This window comes from Ipomoea triloba, chromosome 2 (genome assembly GCF_003576645.1).
Source record: "Ipomoea triloba cultivar NCNSP0323 chromosome 2, ASM357664v1".
Classification (NCBI taxonomy): domain Eukaryota; kingdom Viridiplantae; phylum Streptophyta; class Magnoliopsida; order Solanales; family Convolvulaceae; genus Ipomoea; species Ipomoea triloba.
The window spans coordinates 12,577,643-12,597,142 of record NC_044917.1 but is presented as its reverse complement, the minus strand read 5'-3'; the positions used below and the strand labels follow the sequence as shown (position 1 = coordinate 12,597,142).

Sequence of the window (19,500 nt, the reverse complement as noted above, 5' to 3'; positions counted from 1 at the left end):
CTATTTGTTTGGCTATTTCTAATCAAACGCGGATGCATTTATTAACATGAGAAATGAGAAACCCAGAAAATGAGTAAATGCACAAGCATCTAGATCAGACGAAAAAGGGGGCAACCATAACTGGCCTCCACCCTTCATCCACGGTAGAAGAATTAAATTTAAAAAAAATTATTTTTTTTCTTTTAATTTTTATAAATAATAATTAAAAATAATTTTGTATATATAATTTGACATTATGACATCATATTTAAGAAAAACTTGGAAGTAACCTGTAAAAAATGTTATTTGCAAAATTTTTGATTTTTTAATGGTTCAATTGCACTTTTTTTTTTGTTCAATGATTCAATTGCATAATGTGTAAAAGTTCAGTGACCTATTTGACACTTTTTCCAATATTTTGTTAAGTGTTAATGTTTTAGATAGTAAATTGCAAATTGTATATTCTTATGAGAGTAATTTGCAAATTCTAGATTCTTTTGGCACTAATTTGTGGTGTGTTGAGGGAGTAAATTGCAAATTCCAGATTCTTTTGGCACGAATTAAATTCTGGTTGCCTTACCTTCCACAACCGGTCTTCCTTTTCTTTACTTCATCCCTTTCTCTCCCGCGCACGCCCATTTTTCCGGCGTCTCCCCCTTCCCGGCGGTCAACGATAACCAAAAGGCTCCGTCGATTAACCACTCAGCTCATACTAAACATTTGACCTTCACTTGTGTTGTGATCGTATGGAGCTGGTTCATCACTGCCTGTGCGGCCATGATCGAGGCTTCTCTGCACAGGCTTGCGCTTCGTGCGGATCGATATCTTTCCCGCCGGCGACTCTGGTCGGGTCTGGCCTGCCGGATTTTCACGAAGAAGGCTCGAGGGACAGGGAATTGACGCTTAATCAGTACTTGCTGAGCTTGATCACTTCTACGGCATCTCTTGCTCTTGCAGTCATCTTCGTAATTGGTACGCACACATCTGTATGGTTTGTTTTTAAGTATTTTCACGCGTAAATACTTGCTATAACTTACAGTCCCAGTTTTGATGCATAGCTTGGATTTTGAAATTCTTAGATAATTTAGTTGTGGTTGTAGTTCTGTTTGGATCTTTATCATACTAATACTATGTTAGGATCAAAGCCTAGCTACCTGGTGTTGGACTTCGCCTGAGCCTAACAGTTCCCCAGTCAGAACTTAGGCCATTCATCGCCTCCGCTGTCCAATAATTCCCCCTCCAAATACATGTTTGGACTTCGCTCCACCCAACAATTTCCCTCTCACCACATGCCGACCTGACTATGATATGTTAAAATCAAGCTCTTATCAGTACGTTAAAAGTTATAGCTCGAAGTAAAAACACAACTTTATTTCTTTATATACCCTCATATTTTCGAAAAGAGGGCGGTGGACTTGGACTTTTATTGACCTCCGCCTAATACTCTCCTAGTCAACTGGTGTTGAATTTGGCACTTTATTGGCCTTCGTCCAACATACTATATCTAGAAAACATGGAAAGTGATATGGCTATAATTGGCAGCACATGATGAGAGGGGTTGTATTGCTATTAATCAGCTGAAATATTTTAATTTTGGTGAATGTAGTTGGGGCTTTACTGGGTGCAGTGTTTGGTGCATTAGCTGGTTGGGCTGCTAAAAGTGGGGTGTTTCGAGGAGCAGGACTCTGCACCATTGCTGGGGCAGTACTCTCCTTAGAAGTGCTGGAGGCTTCTCATGCTTATTGGTGTTCAGAGTGTTGTGGTTCACATAGGTCATCATCATCATCTTTGGTTAGCATGCTCCATACATGACAATCTTTAATTTGTTAATTGACTATTCACTTTGAGACATGAAGTGCTATGCCCCTGAACACAAGTCCTTTTGAGTTGCTATAGATTGATCCTCCGGCCATTCTGAATTTACTGTGTCTGCATACTTTTTTTTAGGTAGATTTCATAAAGGAGCTTCTCCATCATAGGTTTGTTGATGGACAATTCCAGCAGCCAGTGCTGAGACCTTATGACCAGCAGGTATGTTCCTATGAATACAGTGGAGCAAGGCTTTCAATTCTTTGACACAACTTGGTTCTACATAATCTTCAATTCTGTCATATATTAGTGTGCCTGATGCTAATAGAGAATCGAAGTTTTAAACAATCTTCGTTTGGAAAGATAACGTTTCACCTCTCAGCATATTAACACTAGTGTACTTATGGCTGTTCATCATGATGAGTTTCTTGACTAAACCTTGGCTTGAAAATCTTAATGGAAATGGATGGTTTGATTTTCTTCTTCTGTTCACTTGTAAGCCCTAACTATAACCCGTACCATATTCAAATTAAACCAATCCCCGTTGGCACCATGTGCCAACCAATTAAGAGGCAAAATACTGATCATATTGGTTTTTCCATTTGCGAGTAGGGATGAGAGTTCAGAGCCACTCACACCAACTAAGCTGATGATTCCTACATTTTCTTTGTTAAGGATATGATGTGTTGAAATTTGCAGGGCATTATTAACTCAAGCAGTGATGACTACGGGGGCGAGGTTCCATTGAGAGGCTTGTCAGGGGATTCACTTAAAAATCTTCCTTCTCATGTGTTGACAAGTGAAGTGAAAGCAGCAGATACCATATGCTGCACAATATGTTTGCAGGTAGGCTTGTAGATCAGAAGAGCTTTGAATATGTCATATATATGCAACTCATGCTACATTATATTAGCTGCTAATTAAACCCAATGGGGTAGCTCAAGTGGCAAGTGAGCTCTTTCTGTGGGGAAGAATTTCGGGAGAACCCGGGTTCAATCCGCACAAGCGACCATTCCCGTTGGGCCAGCTCCTGTGCCTCTCGGAGCGAACGTGGGTGGACCCGAACCGTTAAACGGACGGAGAAAGACCATGTGAATTTACCAAAAAAAATATTAGCTGCTAATTAATTAAACCCATGTTATCCTTAACAGGATGTGAGAGTAGGGGAGACTGCAAGAAACTTGCCGCGCTGCAATCACACATTCCACTTGAGTTGTGTGGACAAGTGGCTGGCAAGACATGCTTCATGCCCTGTTTGCCGGAGAGATGTTTAATGATTTAGGATACGGTTTTGTAGTGATATGCCGCTTACAAGATCTCAATGAATAAAACTCCTTATAAGCCAGGAGAGAATGGACCGATGACCTATCGGTCTGAACCATTTTTTTAGACAATAGTTTTTCTTGTTTTTCATCACGGAGCAACTTATTATTATGAAAGTATGTAGAAAATGATTTTCTGTGTATTAATTATGCAATGATATGTATAAAAGTACAAATCCGAGTAGGAATAAGGAAATATAATTAAACTCAATCATTTGATATATAGTACATTTCTGATTAACATAATATTCTTAGTACTCCCCTCCAATTGAAGGAGGGTGAACGAGAAGCAATACAAAACTTGTCATGCAACACACGAAAACGTGCAGAGGCCAAAGCTTTAGAAGTTGTTTGATATTTTCCCATCAATTAAATTGTCGGGGAAATGTTTATAAGGAGTACTAGTATTTCCACTCGTGCAATACACGGAATGGATTTGTTATAATTGTATCGAGGAAGGAAGAAAAAATTATGATTACATTAGTACATTTTATACAAAACAAAATAGGCATTTATAGGCTATTAGAAAAATAAACTTGCTCACCATTAAATTTCAAATGAACTGGATTAAATGTTTAAGAACCAACCGTTATTTGCAATACCGACTCATTTTCTTAAAAAACATAAAAGGATAAGTATTTAGACGATTCTAATAGAATAATTCGTACTTTAAATACACAACTATGAATGCATCTCCTATTTGTAATATTATATCTTATATTATTAACTAATTATCACACGCGCGTTGTGAGATTAAACCAATATCCAATGTGTAGTTTTAAATTAGTGTTCCTTAATTGGTTAAAGTAGTTATATAATAATGATAGAGAAAAAAATGCTAAATTAATAAAAATCAAAGAAATAGTCTGGATACTTATATCTACAATATAATTATTATAAGAACCATAAATGTTTCAAACAAATTGGCAATTTGTTTCTTAATAATCACAACATCTCAAGTGTTAATTTTCCTAACTTAAAATTAGAATATTAAAGTGTTAATATAATTCTATAATACAATTCTGTATAGATTTCTAATTTAAAATTAGAATATTGAAGTTTTAATAGGATTCTATAATACAATTTTGTATAGATTCCTAACTAATTAAATCATTATTATACCCAAAACAACAGTATATAAACTCCTCATCTTCTCACTAGTATTCGCCCAAAACTAAACCTAACATATTCTGCAACCATCTATGTGACATTCTATAGGTATGATTGTCAAAATATTATCATGCTGATTCTATTATTTGTATTTGTACTCATAATGATTACAATTTTTTTTTTAAATCAATGATGGTATACAGTATACTCATTAATTAGTATAACTTCAATATCATTATGCAAATATATTTATTGTATAATCTGTTCATCTATACTTGTATCCTTGTATTTAATATTGTGTTCTCATTATATTCCTCTATAATCTACACATTTTAGTTACTCCTTACTCCCTAATCTATGACTTTTGAATTTATGTTGTGGTTCCTATTATATTATTTCATAACATCCTTTATGAACATATTTTCAATGGCACAAAGATATTAGTAATGGCAAATGCAGTAAAGTTAATTGATATTGACACACAAACTGTGGGCTGGAGTTCTAAGTTTGTGTCATTAAGAAAAACGAACCAAAAACCGCTATTGAAACGCTTGGGAAAAAGTATATGCTTATCGTCCTTGAGGATGAAACTGTAAGTAAATAGTAAAAAAATTCTCCCATTATTATTATTATTATTTTTATCATTATTAGTTGCAGGGTCAACAACTAAGAATTCTGCATATCAATAACCGCTTACAAGATGAACAATATATAATACAATTGAGGTCTCAATCTTATACACAACAAGGCAAAAATATGGTATTATGTACCATAACATCATTGCACGAATCATTCACATTCACTACCTCCAATAAATAAGATGCAATAAAGACACAACCAACAAAAAAGAAAATCAAATTCACTAAAGATGGAGAAGATAAAGATAATTCCGAGCCTCATCAAATGCGCACTAAGAAAAATTAATTTACTCTGCTGAAATTAGTACTCTTTATCCAATTATTTTCTTCCATTGGTAATTGGATAAAGAGTACTAATTTGAACAGAGTAAATTAATTTTTCTTAGTGCGCATTTGCTGAGCCTCGAAATTATCTTCATCTTCTCCATCTTTTTAGTGAATTTGAGTTTCCGTGTCTTTATTGCATCTTGTTTACAGGAGGTAGTGAATGTGAATAATTCGTGCAATGATGTTATGGTACATAATACTATATTTTTGTCTTGTTGTGTATAAGATTGAGACCTCAATTGTATTATATATTGTTCATCTTGTAAGCGGTTATTGATATGCGGAATTCTTAATTGTTGACCCTGCAACTAATAATGATAAAAATAAAATAATAATAATAATAATAATAATAAAGGGATAATTTTTTTTACTATTTACTTATAGTTTCATCCTCAAAGACGATAGACATATACTTTTTCCCAGGCGTTTCAATAGCGGTTTTTGGTTCGTTTTTCTTAATGATACGAACTTTAGAACTCCAGCCCACAGTTTGTGTGTCAATATCAATTAGCTTTACTGCATTTGCCATGACTAATATCTTTGTGCCATTGAAAATATGTTCATAAAGGATGTTATGAAATAATATAATGGGAACCACAACATAATTTCAAAAATCATAGATTAGGGAGTAAGGAATAACTAAAATGTGTAGATTATAGAGGAATATAATGAGAGCACAACATTACATACAAGGATACAAGTATAGATGAATAGATTATACAATAAATATATTTGCATAATGATATTGAAGTTATACTAATTAATGAGTATACCATCATTGATTTAAAAAAAAGTTGTAATCATTATGAGTACAGATACAAATAATAGAATCAACATGATAAGATTTTGACAATCATACCTATTGAATGTCACGTAGATGGTTGCAGAATATGTTAGGTTTAGTTTTGGGTGAATACCAGTGAGAAGATGAGGAGTTTATATATACAAAATTGTATCATAGAATCCTATTAAAACTTCAATATTCTAATTTTAAATTAGAAATCTATATAGAATTGTATTATAGAATTATATTAAGACTTTAATATTCTAATTTTAAGTTAGGAAAATTAACACTTGAAATGTTGTGATTATTAAGAAACAAATTGCCAATTTTTTTTTTGAAAACCGCAATAAAGAAACAAATTGCCTAAAGAATTTGACTCTAAACTTCTGTTATATTTGATGGAAAGAATTTGATAAAATTATAAAGGATTAGAATATATTAGAAATTTAATTTGAGGTTGCACAATAAGAAGGACACAAAGTACAATATGTTATAGCATACTATTACACAAATATTTTTTTAGTTCCAGTTAGGGGTCTAACATTATTGACTCTTATAATAATTGTATATTGTAGATTGCATATATATTATTTGGTTTGCTAACCACTGCAATATTTTTGAGAAATAATAAAATCGAATAAGTACATAATAATTAATACATTAATTTGAGTAAATCAATAATTTAAAACAACAAATAAACCAAAATTTGTATATACTAAAATATAAAGGGTATTATAAACAATTTAAATTTGATTTGTATTACCATTCCTTGGCATATTAATATGTGTTCTTGGATAGCAAACCATAAATCCACTGTGTAATGCTTCACTACCAGCTACTGCAATTATTTATACTCGAGGAAGGAAAACTACAAATTGTATTTTATTTACATAAAATAGTTAGGTACGTTATTGAGATAACAAATTTGATTACAATTAAACTGATATTAGTTGAACTAAATGTTGGTGCACCAATAGTTGGTTCTAACAATGACTGAGCATTATCGAGCAACCTTTTTGGTTGGAGCAACGATTCTTGTGAATTATTCTTATTACACAATGACTAATGTTCTTAAAAAATAAAATGTCCGAGTTAAATCAATTGTCAAAGAATGACTCGTAATATAAATAAATAACGAAGAATTCATTCAATGATAAACATTTCATTTTATACGCTAATTAGATATTTATTACTTAATAAATTTTAATTACATATTGTATTCAAGATGAACATAACCCAAGGCAACACTTCCTATAATTTTCTAGGAAAAAATATAAAATATTGATGCCCAAAATTAGATAGCCCAAAACAACATTCCTAATAGGAGAGTAAAAAACAATATATTTTATTACGAATTCTATTACCACATTTTAATTTACAATTGCAGTACGAATACGAATTGTATTAACATATTTTTTTTAATATAGAAAGGAGGGGTGAACCCAAAACTGAATGAAAGCTAGCTTCTATTTCCCATGATCCTCCTAGTATGGGGGATTCGTTGTCTGTCGCGTTGGACCATTTCATGCACCATTGGAGGGACTTTATGCCATTCACTCCAATCGTTAGCTATGAAAAGTGTTTAACAATATTACGTAAATCTTAATAATATAGGAGTGTTTTGGGCGGGAATTAAAATAGAGGATTTTGTTTTTATTAATAGTATAGATATAAATAGTATAGATATAGATAATAGTATAGATTGTGTGGCAAAGAATTATAAGAACTGTACTGTATTATTACGATTAATAATTTTTAATATAGAATTATATTACGAATAGGAGAGTAAAAAACAATATATTTTATTATGAATTCTATTACCCCATTTTAATTTACAATTGTAGTACGAATATGAATGTATTACCACATTTTATCATATTACGTAAACCTTAATAGTATATGAGTGTTTTGGACGAGAATTAAAATTGATGGTTTTGTTTTTATTAATAGTATAGAGTATAGATATAGATGTTTGATTGGAATAACTTTACATAAAAATTAATTAACATATTCAGTGTTATCCTGCAAAACATAACAATTAAATTACTTGAAAATTTTTTATAATCTCTAATATATCCTTACTACATACCAATGTAAAAAAAATATATAAAAAATAATAATTGAGAGTTTAATAAATTATTTATAAATTAATGTATCATATGCCAAAAAATTTCAATATGCAATAAAGAAACATAACTTAAATGATTCAATATATAATTTTAATTTTTTTTAGGGTCATGGATCAAGCAGGACTTTACTTTATATTTTTGGATCAAGCACGAAATTTACAGTTGTTATGCCATGAACCCGAGTCCACCTTGCAAGGTAGAACCCGCCTATTCACAATTTTAGAACTCAATATTCACAATTTAATAACTTTATATTCAACAGTATAACACAATTTTTGAATCTATATAACAAAATTGTGAATATAGAGTTCAAAAATTGTGAATATAGAGTTCAAAAATTGTGAATATTGAGTAATGTAATTTTGCATATTGAGATCTAAAATTGTAAATATAGAGTTTTAAAATTGTGAACATAGAGTTCTAAAATTAAGAACATAGAGTTCTAAAATGGGAACATGAACCCGGGTTCATAGCATAATTTGCCCGAAATTTAATGGCGGTTCAAACACTCAAATCGAGCTAGCCTAAGCCCGCCCATTTGACACCTATAACAAAAAGTTAGATTGCTTTTAAATTTAGAATTTAATATTTACGTGACACCAAATTTTGACTTTTTTTTTTTTTTTTCAATTGAAACATATAAACTTATACAAGACCTATAAAAATATATGACATATTATAAAAAATTTTGAAATAAAATTATATATAATAATAATAATAATAATAATAATAATAATAATAATAATAATAAGTGTTAAAAAAATGAATGGTAATTTGCAAGGCTATATTTAGTTAGTTTTAAAGATTTTTGTAGATATTTTTAAAGAAAAAAATATGCAAACGAATCATTAAAAGTTTGTCTATATAATTTTATACTCTCATAGAATCTTTCAAAATATCTGGAAAGATTTTATAAAACTCATTTAAAATCTATAAAATAATAAAATGTATCATTTTAAAATTTTAAATTTATAAAGTCTTAATTAAATACACCCCTATATTTTATACTCCGTAATATTCTTTTTGAAGTTAAAAGAACTAAAAATAAAATTAATTGCGGAATTATATTTTTTTCTTACCTTTAGGGTACATTTTGTTCAAGTCATTTAAAATTACTTAGGTAATATGAATATGATAATATTATATCACATTTTTTACTTCAAGTTATAAGATTAAACATTAATAATATTCCTATATAAGTTGATTATCTCCCTTTTAGAGTTTTAAGTAATCTAAGATTAAATTATATATATAAGTTTATTATTTATTTATTAATGACATGCCAATGACTTAGTGGTCCAGTGGTACCCGGTATCCTGATTTACACTCCCATAGATGATGGGAGTGGCTTCGAGATACTACAACTACATTGTAACAGAGTCAGTAGTACTCAAAAAAAATTTATTTATCAACGACATTATAATAAGTTAAGATTATATTTTTATAATATAAACTAAATAAATAAAATAATTTAATATCTGAAAACCTCATATTACCTTTATATAATTACCTAAGGTAATTTTAGAAAAATTGCACTTTTCATTCTTAAGTTATAGATTATTAAAAAATTTATGCCTAATTATTGGTTATACTCACTTTTCGCCCCTAAGTTATCATTGGCATTGTACTTATCATTATTTTTCTAACAAAACATTAGAGACAAAATTTAACTTTAGTATATCTTAGTGTCGAAAAATACAACACCAATAATAACTTAGGGACGAAAAGTAAGCACGACCAATACTTAAAGACCGATTTTACAAATATCAATAACTTAGGGACTAAAAGTGTAGTTTTACGGTAATTTTATATTCCCTAAACCAAACACCCTTTGAACACTATCACAAACACCCGCCAGAGTTTCAGAGAATTGACTTAAAGAGTAAACCACAAGAGTATAAAAGCGGTCACATTCCCGGAACATCACGCTACTATTCCTCACTTTCCCACTCATAAGCGCCAGACAAAGTTCCGGCCATGCCCGCCCAACCTGATTCTAGGGTTCCCCCGGCGAAGCCGCCGGCCACGTCTTCAACTGTGGCGGCTCTGAAGGCCTACTGGCTCCCTCTCGCGCTCTTCGTCGCTTCGCTCTGCTTTCAGCTCCTCGTCACTCCTCACTTTTTCCCTCCTTCTCATTACGATGGTACACCACGCTCCGTCACTCGATCACGGCTTGCTTTAGTAAATAATTATATACCTTTTCTTTAATTTACTTTTGTAATTATGATTTTGTTGTAGTCCTGGGGATCAAACGGTATAGCTCGATTGAAGAAGTAACTAAAGCATACGAAAAACTATCCTCTAAGTGGTAAGTTAATGGTTATTGCTGTCCAAGTTTTTATTTGCGCCTTTTTATTATATTTATAGCTATAATATTAATCAATGCTGTTAATGATTTTCGAGTAAATTTCTATTATATATTACAGAGTAATTGTTTTAAAAAAAAATAAAAATAAATATTGAACATACTGCATGATGTGTCGGCAACGACATTTGTGAAAAAAATAAAGATTTTGAATTGAAAATTTCCATTTTCATTAATTATTTTCGCCAGACACTAATGTACCATGAATAATACCCTCTCTGTGATTAACTTTGTCATCATTGCAGGAATTCAGATGTTGAAGAAGCTTCAACTGAAAATTTCATCAAGGTTTGCTTCTAGCATTTTGAATTGTTAAGACTAGTGTTTTCTAATTGATGATGACTGGTATTTGATTAATTTATGGCCTTGATTGCTGCAATTTTTCTGGCCAAAGGCCTTTGCCTTCCACCTATCTTTTGATATAGTGCATGCTACTATTTTGATCTTTTTCCATAGATTATATCATGAATTTGTTTCTTTACTTCCAAGGTTCATTATATACACTATATTTTTATTCCCCAGGTTCAATATGCTTTTGAGTTGTTGTCAAATCAAATATGGAAGAGAGATTATGACATATTTGGTATAGATGAGCAGTTTGTAAGTTTTTTCTATCAGCCTTTTGCTTTAGATCTTCTTTTATACTGGTCATCTAGGGTTCTTTTTCTCATTCTTTCTATGCCAAATATCTTTGTATCCTGCTGTAGTAACATTTCTTTTTCCATATTACTGCTACATAGGACATGATTGAAAAGGTGAAACTGCAACATAATGAGACAAGTATTTCTGGGATCAGGCTCCCTCTAATGGCACCTATTTCTTTTGGTAATTACATAGACCCATTTAGAAGGGCTTCTGAATAAATCCACCTCCCCTTTAAAGCAAAATGAGTTGTTTCCTTCTATGGGGTCCTTTTCATCAGATAACATGTCCTGTCCTTTCTGAGTCTTTGGTGTGAAATCATGTATAATTTTTCACTGCAGACCTGGCAGATAATGATTTTGGTATCATTAACTCTGAGGGCATTGTGTCCATGCTTGAAAGTGACAAGGCATTTCTTGTTCAGGTGAGATGAATTTGCAATACGGTTCCATGGTGGCATATTTCATAGTTCCAGTACTATATTCCAATGCTTTGTTTATTGATACTAGTGTTCAGCTATTTGTATGCATTGTCCTTGTTGTAAGTTGTAAATCTTGTTTTCCAAATATCTTCAAATTATATGAAGGAATAGTCCAGATCATTTGAGCTAGTATATGCTGGAAACAAAATAATTGGTGCTTGTTTGGTCGTGCATGATCTTTTTGGAACCTCTTTTGAAAGAAGCCCTACAAAAGTTGGAACTTCTTGGAAAAGAGGCTTTCCCCTCTTATCTGGCCTTATTCAAGCCTTTTTAAAATTTTTAATATTTGGAACAACTAATTTTTTGGAGTAGATAAGCTTCAAACAAGGAGTTAATACATTATAGGAATTTATTCTGTTACAGGTAACTTTACATATTGTAGTTTGAAGGTTCATGTAGGGCTTACATACCAAGTGACTGTTTACGTAATGTTTCCACACTATGGGAACCAAAGTTTTATATTTTTATACATAATTTATATCTTGGATTGGTTGCTTTTTTGCTGATCTCTGATTGAAATTGTTCTCTAGATGTTTTCCCTTGGGAGTGGACAATGCCATCAATTTTTACACAAGTGGAAGAGAATTGGTACAAGTGTTTTCTCATAGTATGTTTCTTTTATGAATTGAATACAACTCCTACAGGGTATAATTTGTTATTTTTCTTGTTAAATCCTGCAGTTGAATTGCTGGACGGAGTTGCTAATACTGGAATGGTTGAACTTAGTAATGCTCAGCTTACAACATATCTCGCAGAGAAGAAACCTAGTGGACAGCCTTTCTTTAGATATGGTAAGGGTTATCTTTCAATAAATTTTCATTTTCCCTTCTAATTTCAGAACATTGCATTGCAATGTTTTCTATTCAGAATTTTAAATATAATTTGTGAACCACATTCCAGCTTGCTTCTTAAGTTTGTTGGTGAAAGCCTAATCCGTGTCACTACTTTTAGTAGCCCCCCTCATACAAAATCCTCTTTACACACATACTACTGTTAGTACATTCTTGTTTGGTTATCAAGGTTTGCACTCAGAGCGCTACTAGTTTGGCAATGATCATTGGTTGGTCTGTGATACCTTAACTCCTTAAGTTTACTCAGAGAAGATAATGTTTCCTATTGGAGCAGTTCATGATATGAAAGCCGTCCGCAGTTTTGACACTTTTCTTCATTTATTCCCATTTTCTGGATTTGACTGCAGTCTAATTCTTGACTGTGCTAGGAAAATTATTATTATTAAAAATTTTTATTACTAGTCATAGTGATTGTGTTCCCTCCTTCAAGTCTCTCTATTGTCGAACTATATGAAGTGAAAAGCATGCAATTAGCTTTTTTCATATGATACGGCTTTGATATTGCTTTTAAGTTTTAACATTTTACTTTATCATCATTTGAGTTTCTTGCTTTCATACAGGAGTTCCTGCACTTGTGGCTTTTCCCCCAGGTTGTCAGAGTTTGAAATGTCTCCACAGGTGAGTTTTTTTTTTTTTTTTTTTTTTTTTTTTTTTGGTTTTTTGTTGTTTGTTGTTTGTTTTTGTTTTGTTTTGTTTTGTTTTGTTTTTTGTTTTGTTTAAGTCATTTTGTGAATTATTAATTTTCTATATTTTACAGAAACCTGTATTTCCTGTATGTAGTTCATTGAGGACAATAATTTTTAATTGATAGGTATGAAGGAGAGCTATCAGTTGATGCAGTTACTGATTGGATTGCAACAGACATTCTTAGCTTGCCTCGTATCCTGTACTACTGGAAAGAGTCAATGGTAATATTTAGAGTTGATTGTAGAAGTTCTGGCACTGTTTTAGTTGATTTTTCCTTATTCTAGTTGGGGTAAAACTTGATTTTAAGCTTTCAAATTCAGAGTTTTCTAAAAAATTTACTTCATACATCTCAACATTGTGTAAATACATTGATTGTGCTTAATACATAGAAATGATTGTCGAACTCTGGAACTGGTCTAGTTGATTTTTCCTTATTCTAGTTGTAAATTTGATTTTCAGCTTTAAATTTCAAAATTTTCTCACAACTGTGCTTAATAAGTCTCCACTTCGTGTCAATTCAGAACACATTTATATCTCTCTCAGACATGTATTTACAGATGGCTTTTTGCAATAAATATCAGTTGGCTTCATATTTTATTGATGCTTAAAAATCATAATCCGTTTTTCTATTGAATGTTGCGTTTCTCTGGAATTTCAGGCACAAAAGTTTCTTGCTAAGAGCAAACCACATAAGGTACAATTACTGTAATCCATCTCCCACTTCACTACAAAAGGTGAAATAAGATCAATTTCATGTTGATTTCTTTGTCACATTGAAATTTTGTTGACAGTGGTGAAGTTGCATAAGTGTATGAGTTTGGTGCATCACTAGTATTACTGAATATAGTATTATAGTTTTAGATAATTGGTAGTAGCTATTATGCACAAATTAGTTTCATTCTTTCTTTTATTTTAAATGTCTTACCCTTAATCTGGATTATCTTATTTTATTTTGGTTTGTTCTAGAAATGCATAGCTTCTTAATACATAGGGCTACTGTTTTTCATAATATATGATTCTTAGGCTCCATTTGGGAGAGCTGTGAGATTAGGGTGGTTGGAGAGGTGGTGGTTAGTCGTTAAAAATGTGAAAAAAGGTGGTTGTGTAGAAAAATAGTGGCGGCGGTGTTGAAATGTTAAATGACCAATTAGGGCACTTATTAAAAAATATATAAATAATAAATTTAAAATTAATAAATTGATTTTTATTTAAAGAGTTTAACAAATAAATAAAAATATATTTATTTTCATTTATAAATAATACTTTATAATTTATAATATAATAATATAATATATTTTTATTTTTATTTAGTTATTATGGTAAATAATACGGAGTAACATATTGTATTAAGAATAATAAATTAATAAACTTATTAATTTAATTAATACCAATTTTAAAATTTTTTAAAATAAAGGAAAATGGGCAATGTGGGCATCCCACATTTGCCATTTTCATTGAAGGGAGCATAAGGCGCCCTTATAAAAGGGAGTTTTGTGCTTCATATTAATTGAAAGTCTCTAGGTGTAATGCCTAGAGACCTATGTTGCACAGAAATGGGAAACAGGGAAATAGGAAACAAGAAATGGGGAAATGATATTTTCAAAAAATATAGGAAATGAAATGTGGGGTAAACGGACAAATATAAAAAAAATATAGGGCTATATTTGTAAATATTTTTTCTTAATATGCATGAATATTAATTATTTCATAATTAAGCATATGACACTAATAGATAAAAACAGTGCACCAAATTACTACTCCGTAATAAATGGTTAAATAGTAAATACCAATTGCCACAAAGTTACTTTAAATTAAAATGAAATGCCTGAACTTCAAAATATTTTTAAACTTAAACAGTAGACGTTCTAATTATTTATGTTTTCATTAGCATCTTCATAATAAAAAAAATCTAGACCAGGTTCATCTAAAAGCCCTCCCAAACTGAGCCATAGTAGTCCCCAGATATTCTGATGTTTCCTTGACTAACATTAAATGTGACTGCTTGTTATGTGGTAGCATAAGTTGCCTGAATTTATGTGGGTTTTCCATCCCAACTTAAACGTTCTGTCTCACAGGTCAAGGTCATCTTCTTCTCAAAAACAGGAGAACGTGCATCCCCATTTATTCGTCAAGCTGCTAGAAGCTACTCAGCGTTTGCTGATTTTGCATTTGTACTTTGGCAGGAAGGAGATTCTTCTTTGTGGTGGAATCTGTATGTACAATTGTACATCTGTCTGATTAGTCTTTCTCATATTTTGTCTACTAGTTACTGATAACTCTAACCCTTGCCGCTAGATTTTTTTTAGTTTCTTTTGTTTGGAATTACCGAGAAAAATGAAATGGAAATAAGCAAAAGAGGCAACAAAGAACATGTAAAGAATGGAAAATAGAACATGGATGTTTCTTTAATTGAAATATAGTAGGATGACCTTGTGTTTTCTAATAATAGGTTTGGGGTGGAATCTGCTCCTGCATTGGTTTTTCTGAAAGAAACTGGGGTTCAGCCAATTGTTTACCATGGCAAGTTCCCTTCCCTTGCAGTGTACAGTATCATTTATTAATTTCTAATGTTGTGTTCATGTCTATGATAGTATGATAAGAAGGGAATGTAATTGCAGGCTATATCAATAATTCAATGTTTATGGATATTATGGAGAAGAATAAACATCAAGGTATTACATTTGTCCCTTTAGCAATAGGTTCAATTAGATTTCTTCAAGTGGAATGCAAAAAGAGAAAGTAATTATATTACATAGTTTCATTTATTATAAAAAAAAAAAAACAAAACTCTCTTCCAGCTACAAATATGTTTATCTTGTGATTTCAAGATTTGGATTAAGTTACTTTACACTATCATTATATTACAAGTAGTTTTTAAAGTTTTCTTTATTAGCTGATATTCTAGACTAATGGCTATGCTGTGGGCCAGGTGCTATTTACTTCATTATTTCTTGCTGTTTCAATTTGTATCATCTTTATCTATGTGGTGCATGGATATCTCTGTTCACACATATATACAATTAAGACAAATATGAAAGCAGGCAATCTGTCATTTGCATTGAAGTCCTTGTCATGCAATTAAATGTTACATACTAACCTGATAGAAACTGCCAATATTTATTGACATTGCCTACTTCAATTAAGTTTACATATTGAAATGATTGATCCTTGACTGTGTCTTGAGTTCAGTACTTCCACAATTAAGGAGTGTGACTTCAAGGGAATTGGGCTGTGATGCTCGTGGGTTTTCTCGTGCTGGAAATGACACCAAGGTTTGGTACTGTGTTGTTTTAGTTGGAAGGCAAAGCAAAGAACTTAATGAAATGCGTGAAGTAAGCACCTTTCCCTGCCAATTTTTAATAGCTCAGGCCCTGTTTGGTTGTTTGGCATAAGTGCAGTGTTTACTTGGTGTAGTCTCTTGGGCCTTTTCTTTTGGTTCCATGTATTGCCTAATAAGCATGAATTTAAGAGGCGAAATTTAAAGAACTGATTTGTTTCATTTCTTTTTGGTGGTTGGGGTAGGGGACACATTTTCACTGGTAGCTTAATTTTTTGATATATTCATATTAAATTATTTCAATAAGCCATGTACCTATGGTAATAGACCATGCGCAGGCTGCAAGAAACACTTTCAAATGGAGAGTTGAATAAAGTTGATCAAGATCCACTCTCAACTGCAGCAGAAGTGGCACTGAAAGAAAAACGATTGACATTTACCTGGCTTGATGGGGAAAAACAGAAAGTAAATGCATAATTGTTTTCTTTAAGCTTATGTATTTATTGATTTATTTATTTCTTGGACCTGTTTATTTGCAGTATGTGTTTGTATGTGTACATTCATATCATGTGTATGCAATAGTAATTGTCTTTAATCATGTTGCTATGACAGACATACTGCTTCTTCTATGTCAACTCAGAAAATAGTTATGATACCTGTGGACCTAGATATGATATAACAGATGCTGCAAAGTTATTTATTGTTCGTTATTCAAGAACTGCTGCTGAAGATGAAAAGACTCAAAAGAGTGAGAATTGGCGCAAAAACAGTTATGAAGCATTGTTTGCTGCTGATAGTGATCCTGCTTCCCAACTTGTGGCAACATATAATGGTTCACATGAAATTCCAGAGGTGAGATCAACTGCCTCGATGAAATTTTTCTAAAGTTACTTGTTGCATTGGGTATCTAGTTGATTTCAAATTTATCAGTGTCATTTGTTTTTGTTTGTAAGCCATGCTGCCATATCAGCCACTAGCTTGATTGCTTGAATTATTATGCAATAAAATTTCTAGTTATGCCTTCAAATTCCCACCCTAGCAGCCTAGCACATCCAAGTTGCATGATAAAATCTGAACAAAGACTTGAAACCAGATTGTTTTCCTATTTTTCTATTATATTGAGTCACTAAAGTAATGTTTGCAATCTAAGAATAAGAAAATAGTACCTAGAAATTTTATGTTTCTAAAGTTTCTTGCTTTTATTCACTAGCCACTTGAAAAGTGAAGGGTTGTGGGAATGAGATAGTGGTTCTCATTAATATATTTCTATTTCCAGATTCTTCTCACTTTGAACCATTACATATTTGGTTGACAGATTGTAAGATGGATTTCTGTGATAATCAAAGATGGTGACTCCAATGATCTACCATCTTTTGTAAGTTAACTTCTCGACACCTCTTCTTTTTGCCTTCAGACCTTTATTCTGCATGTAACCCTTTATTAATTTTCATTGTCTTTGCAATAGCATTGCTGAATCCATGTGTAAGATGCCTCGATTTTCATTTCTTGTGTATGTCCATTCTTTTTGGGTGGTAGGTGACACCATTTAAATTAACATTTTAGTGTTAGTTGTATATGTTTAATGAGTTTCCTGTGTCAAGCATTGCGATACATTAGCGTTCAAACCCTCTAATCATGTCTTGGATTTTATAACGTGTAATGAGGATCATCTTTATCTAATAATATTTTTCTGCAGTTTACTGACTTTGAGCATATTTAGGAGTACAACGAACTCTCTCTGCTTTCATTATCTTTTACATTCTAGTATTTTTGTGTTTTCAGAAAACCAAGACTCCTGAGCTGGTTCCTGAGGATGCAGATTCTATTTGGTCCACTGGTTCAGAAAGAATCACTGCCCCTACCAAAGGAATAAAGCTAAAGATGAAAGGTTTTGTAAATCAAATCCATGATTACCTAGGGGATCCAAGGATTGGACCTTTCTTGCTTCTGGGGGCATTAATCTCATTCGGTCACATTTGGGTTCGAAAAAGTCAGTCCACTAATGTAAAACAGTCAAATGATTCAAGCCAACCACCAAGTGAAACAAGTGATTCGTGTAGTAAGCCAAAACCAAAGGTTAATACTGCTTTATACTTATTAACTCATTTTGGTCCTTTTATCCTATTAGTTATCTTATCTCTTTGTACAGACAGCCTCGATTCGTGTTTCAATTCCTGGCTCTAATAGCCATTGCATATCTTTACTGCAACATCCATCCTTGTAATGCATATTTGAATCTTTATTTTATACCCGGCAGGATAAGCTGAGGTCAAAGTTAAGGAAAGGACCAAGAAACCAACTAATACCACCTTCCATCACTGATATGGAGCCAAAAGATGCTGAACAGATTGAATTCTCAGACTCTGATAGTGAGTAGTGTGGTGTGGTTCAGATCACCAACTGACAGTGAATGGAGATGGAGATGGTGCTTCCCCAGGTAACTCTTTGATAGTTTGATAGGGGATCCCTAACTACACACAATCTGAGTTTTGGCTCTTGCAACAGACAAACATGGCACATTATTGCTTGCTTTAAAATAATAATTATTTAATCCTACCAGTATTTTATTTGAAATAAGTTTTCTTACATTTGTTACAAGTGACCCTTTTGGCAAGGAAATAATTAATCTGGCTGTAACAACGACAAAAGTATTGTCAAATGGCATGTAGTGACTCTCCCATATGGGAGGTCATGAGATCGAGTCTCAGTGGAGGCGATATTGATTCTTTGTGTTTCAACGGATTGAGAAAGTATATAGATGAATAGATACTACACTGTAATAGAATTAGTTGTATCCAAAAAAAAATAATAATAAAGAAGAAAAAACATGGGTAAATTTTGAGGGGTGCACTTGAACTAAGAATATTGTATTTGGGAATTATTTAATGGTTTTTTTTAAATATGATTATGATTTTTTAAAAATATTTTAGAATACATTACATGATACATGAAAGAATTATTTGGTAACCAAAATTAATTTCAAATATTAATATTAATTTAATAAGAGTAATAATCATATTTTATAATATTAAGTAAAATTTTAAAGGGAAAATTGTCAAATATATCATCGAATTTTATACGAGAAGTTAATTAGACTCC

At 31.9% G+C, this 19,500-nt stretch overlaps 2 protein-coding genes across 2 annotated transcripts; both read left to right on the top strand.

The window, feature by feature from the left end:
* The first annotated feature begins 575 nt into the window (after positions 1-575).
* LOC116007770 (NEP1-interacting protein-like 2) lies at positions 576-3,338 on the top strand. The gene is made up of 5 exons (XM_031248467.1): positions 576-951; positions 1,586-1,770; positions 1,927-2,010; positions 2,488-2,634; positions 2,940-3,338. The coding sequence occupies exons 1-5, from the start codon at positions 726-728 to the stop codon at positions 3,060-3,062; spliced, it is 765 nt and encodes a 254-aa protein (XP_031104327.1). The 5' UTR covers positions 576-725; the 3' UTR covers positions 3,063-3,338.
* A 6,671-nt stretch (positions 3,339-10,009) lies between these two features.
* LOC116011140 (dnaJ homolog subfamily C member 16) lies at positions 10,010-19,108 on the top strand. The gene is made up of 20 exons (XM_031250659.1): positions 10,010-10,241; positions 10,337-10,406; positions 10,709-10,751; positions 10,986-11,063; positions 11,204-11,288; positions 11,447-11,529; positions 12,117-12,174; positions 12,267-12,377; positions 12,998-13,055; positions 13,249-13,345; positions 13,783-13,818; positions 15,200-15,336; positions 15,574-15,644; positions 15,743-15,796; positions 16,314-16,456; positions 16,729-16,866; positions 17,014-17,253; positions 17,717-17,776; positions 18,184-18,477; positions 18,659-19,108. Exons 1-20 carry the CDS (start codon positions 10,076-10,078, stop codon positions 18,776-18,778), a joined length of 2,142 nt encoding a protein of 713 aa, XP_031106519.1. The 5' UTR covers positions 10,010-10,075; the 3' UTR covers positions 18,779-19,108.
* The last annotated feature ends 392 nt before the right edge of the window (positions 19,109-19,500 follow it).

Bases quoted from the DNA above. Each gene is read 5' to 3' on its own strand.
- LOC116007770 (XM_031248467.1), top strand. From the start codon at position 726: ATGGAGCTGGTTCATCACTGCCTGTGCGGCCATGATCGAGGCTTCTCT. The intron at 2,011-2,487 runs GTATGTTCCTAT...TGAAATTTGCAG, and splicing joins TGAGACCTTATGACCAGCAG to GGCATTATTAACTCAAGCAG. The intron at 2,635-2,939 runs GTAGGCTTGTAG...TATCCTTAACAG, and splicing joins GCTGCACAATATGTTTGCAG to GATGTGAGAGTAGGGGAGAC.
- LOC116011140 (XM_031250659.1), top strand. From the start codon at position 10,076: ATGCCCGCCCAACCTGATTCTAGGGTTCCCCCGGCGAAGCCGCCGGCC. The intron at 11,289-11,446 runs GTAATTACATAG...TTTTCACTGCAG, and splicing joins AATGGCACCTATTTCTTTTG to ACCTGGCAGATAATGATTTT. The intron at 18,478-18,658 runs GTTAATACTGCT...TATACCCGGCAG, and splicing joins GTAGTAAGCCAAAACCAAAG to GATAAGCTGAGGTCAAAGTT.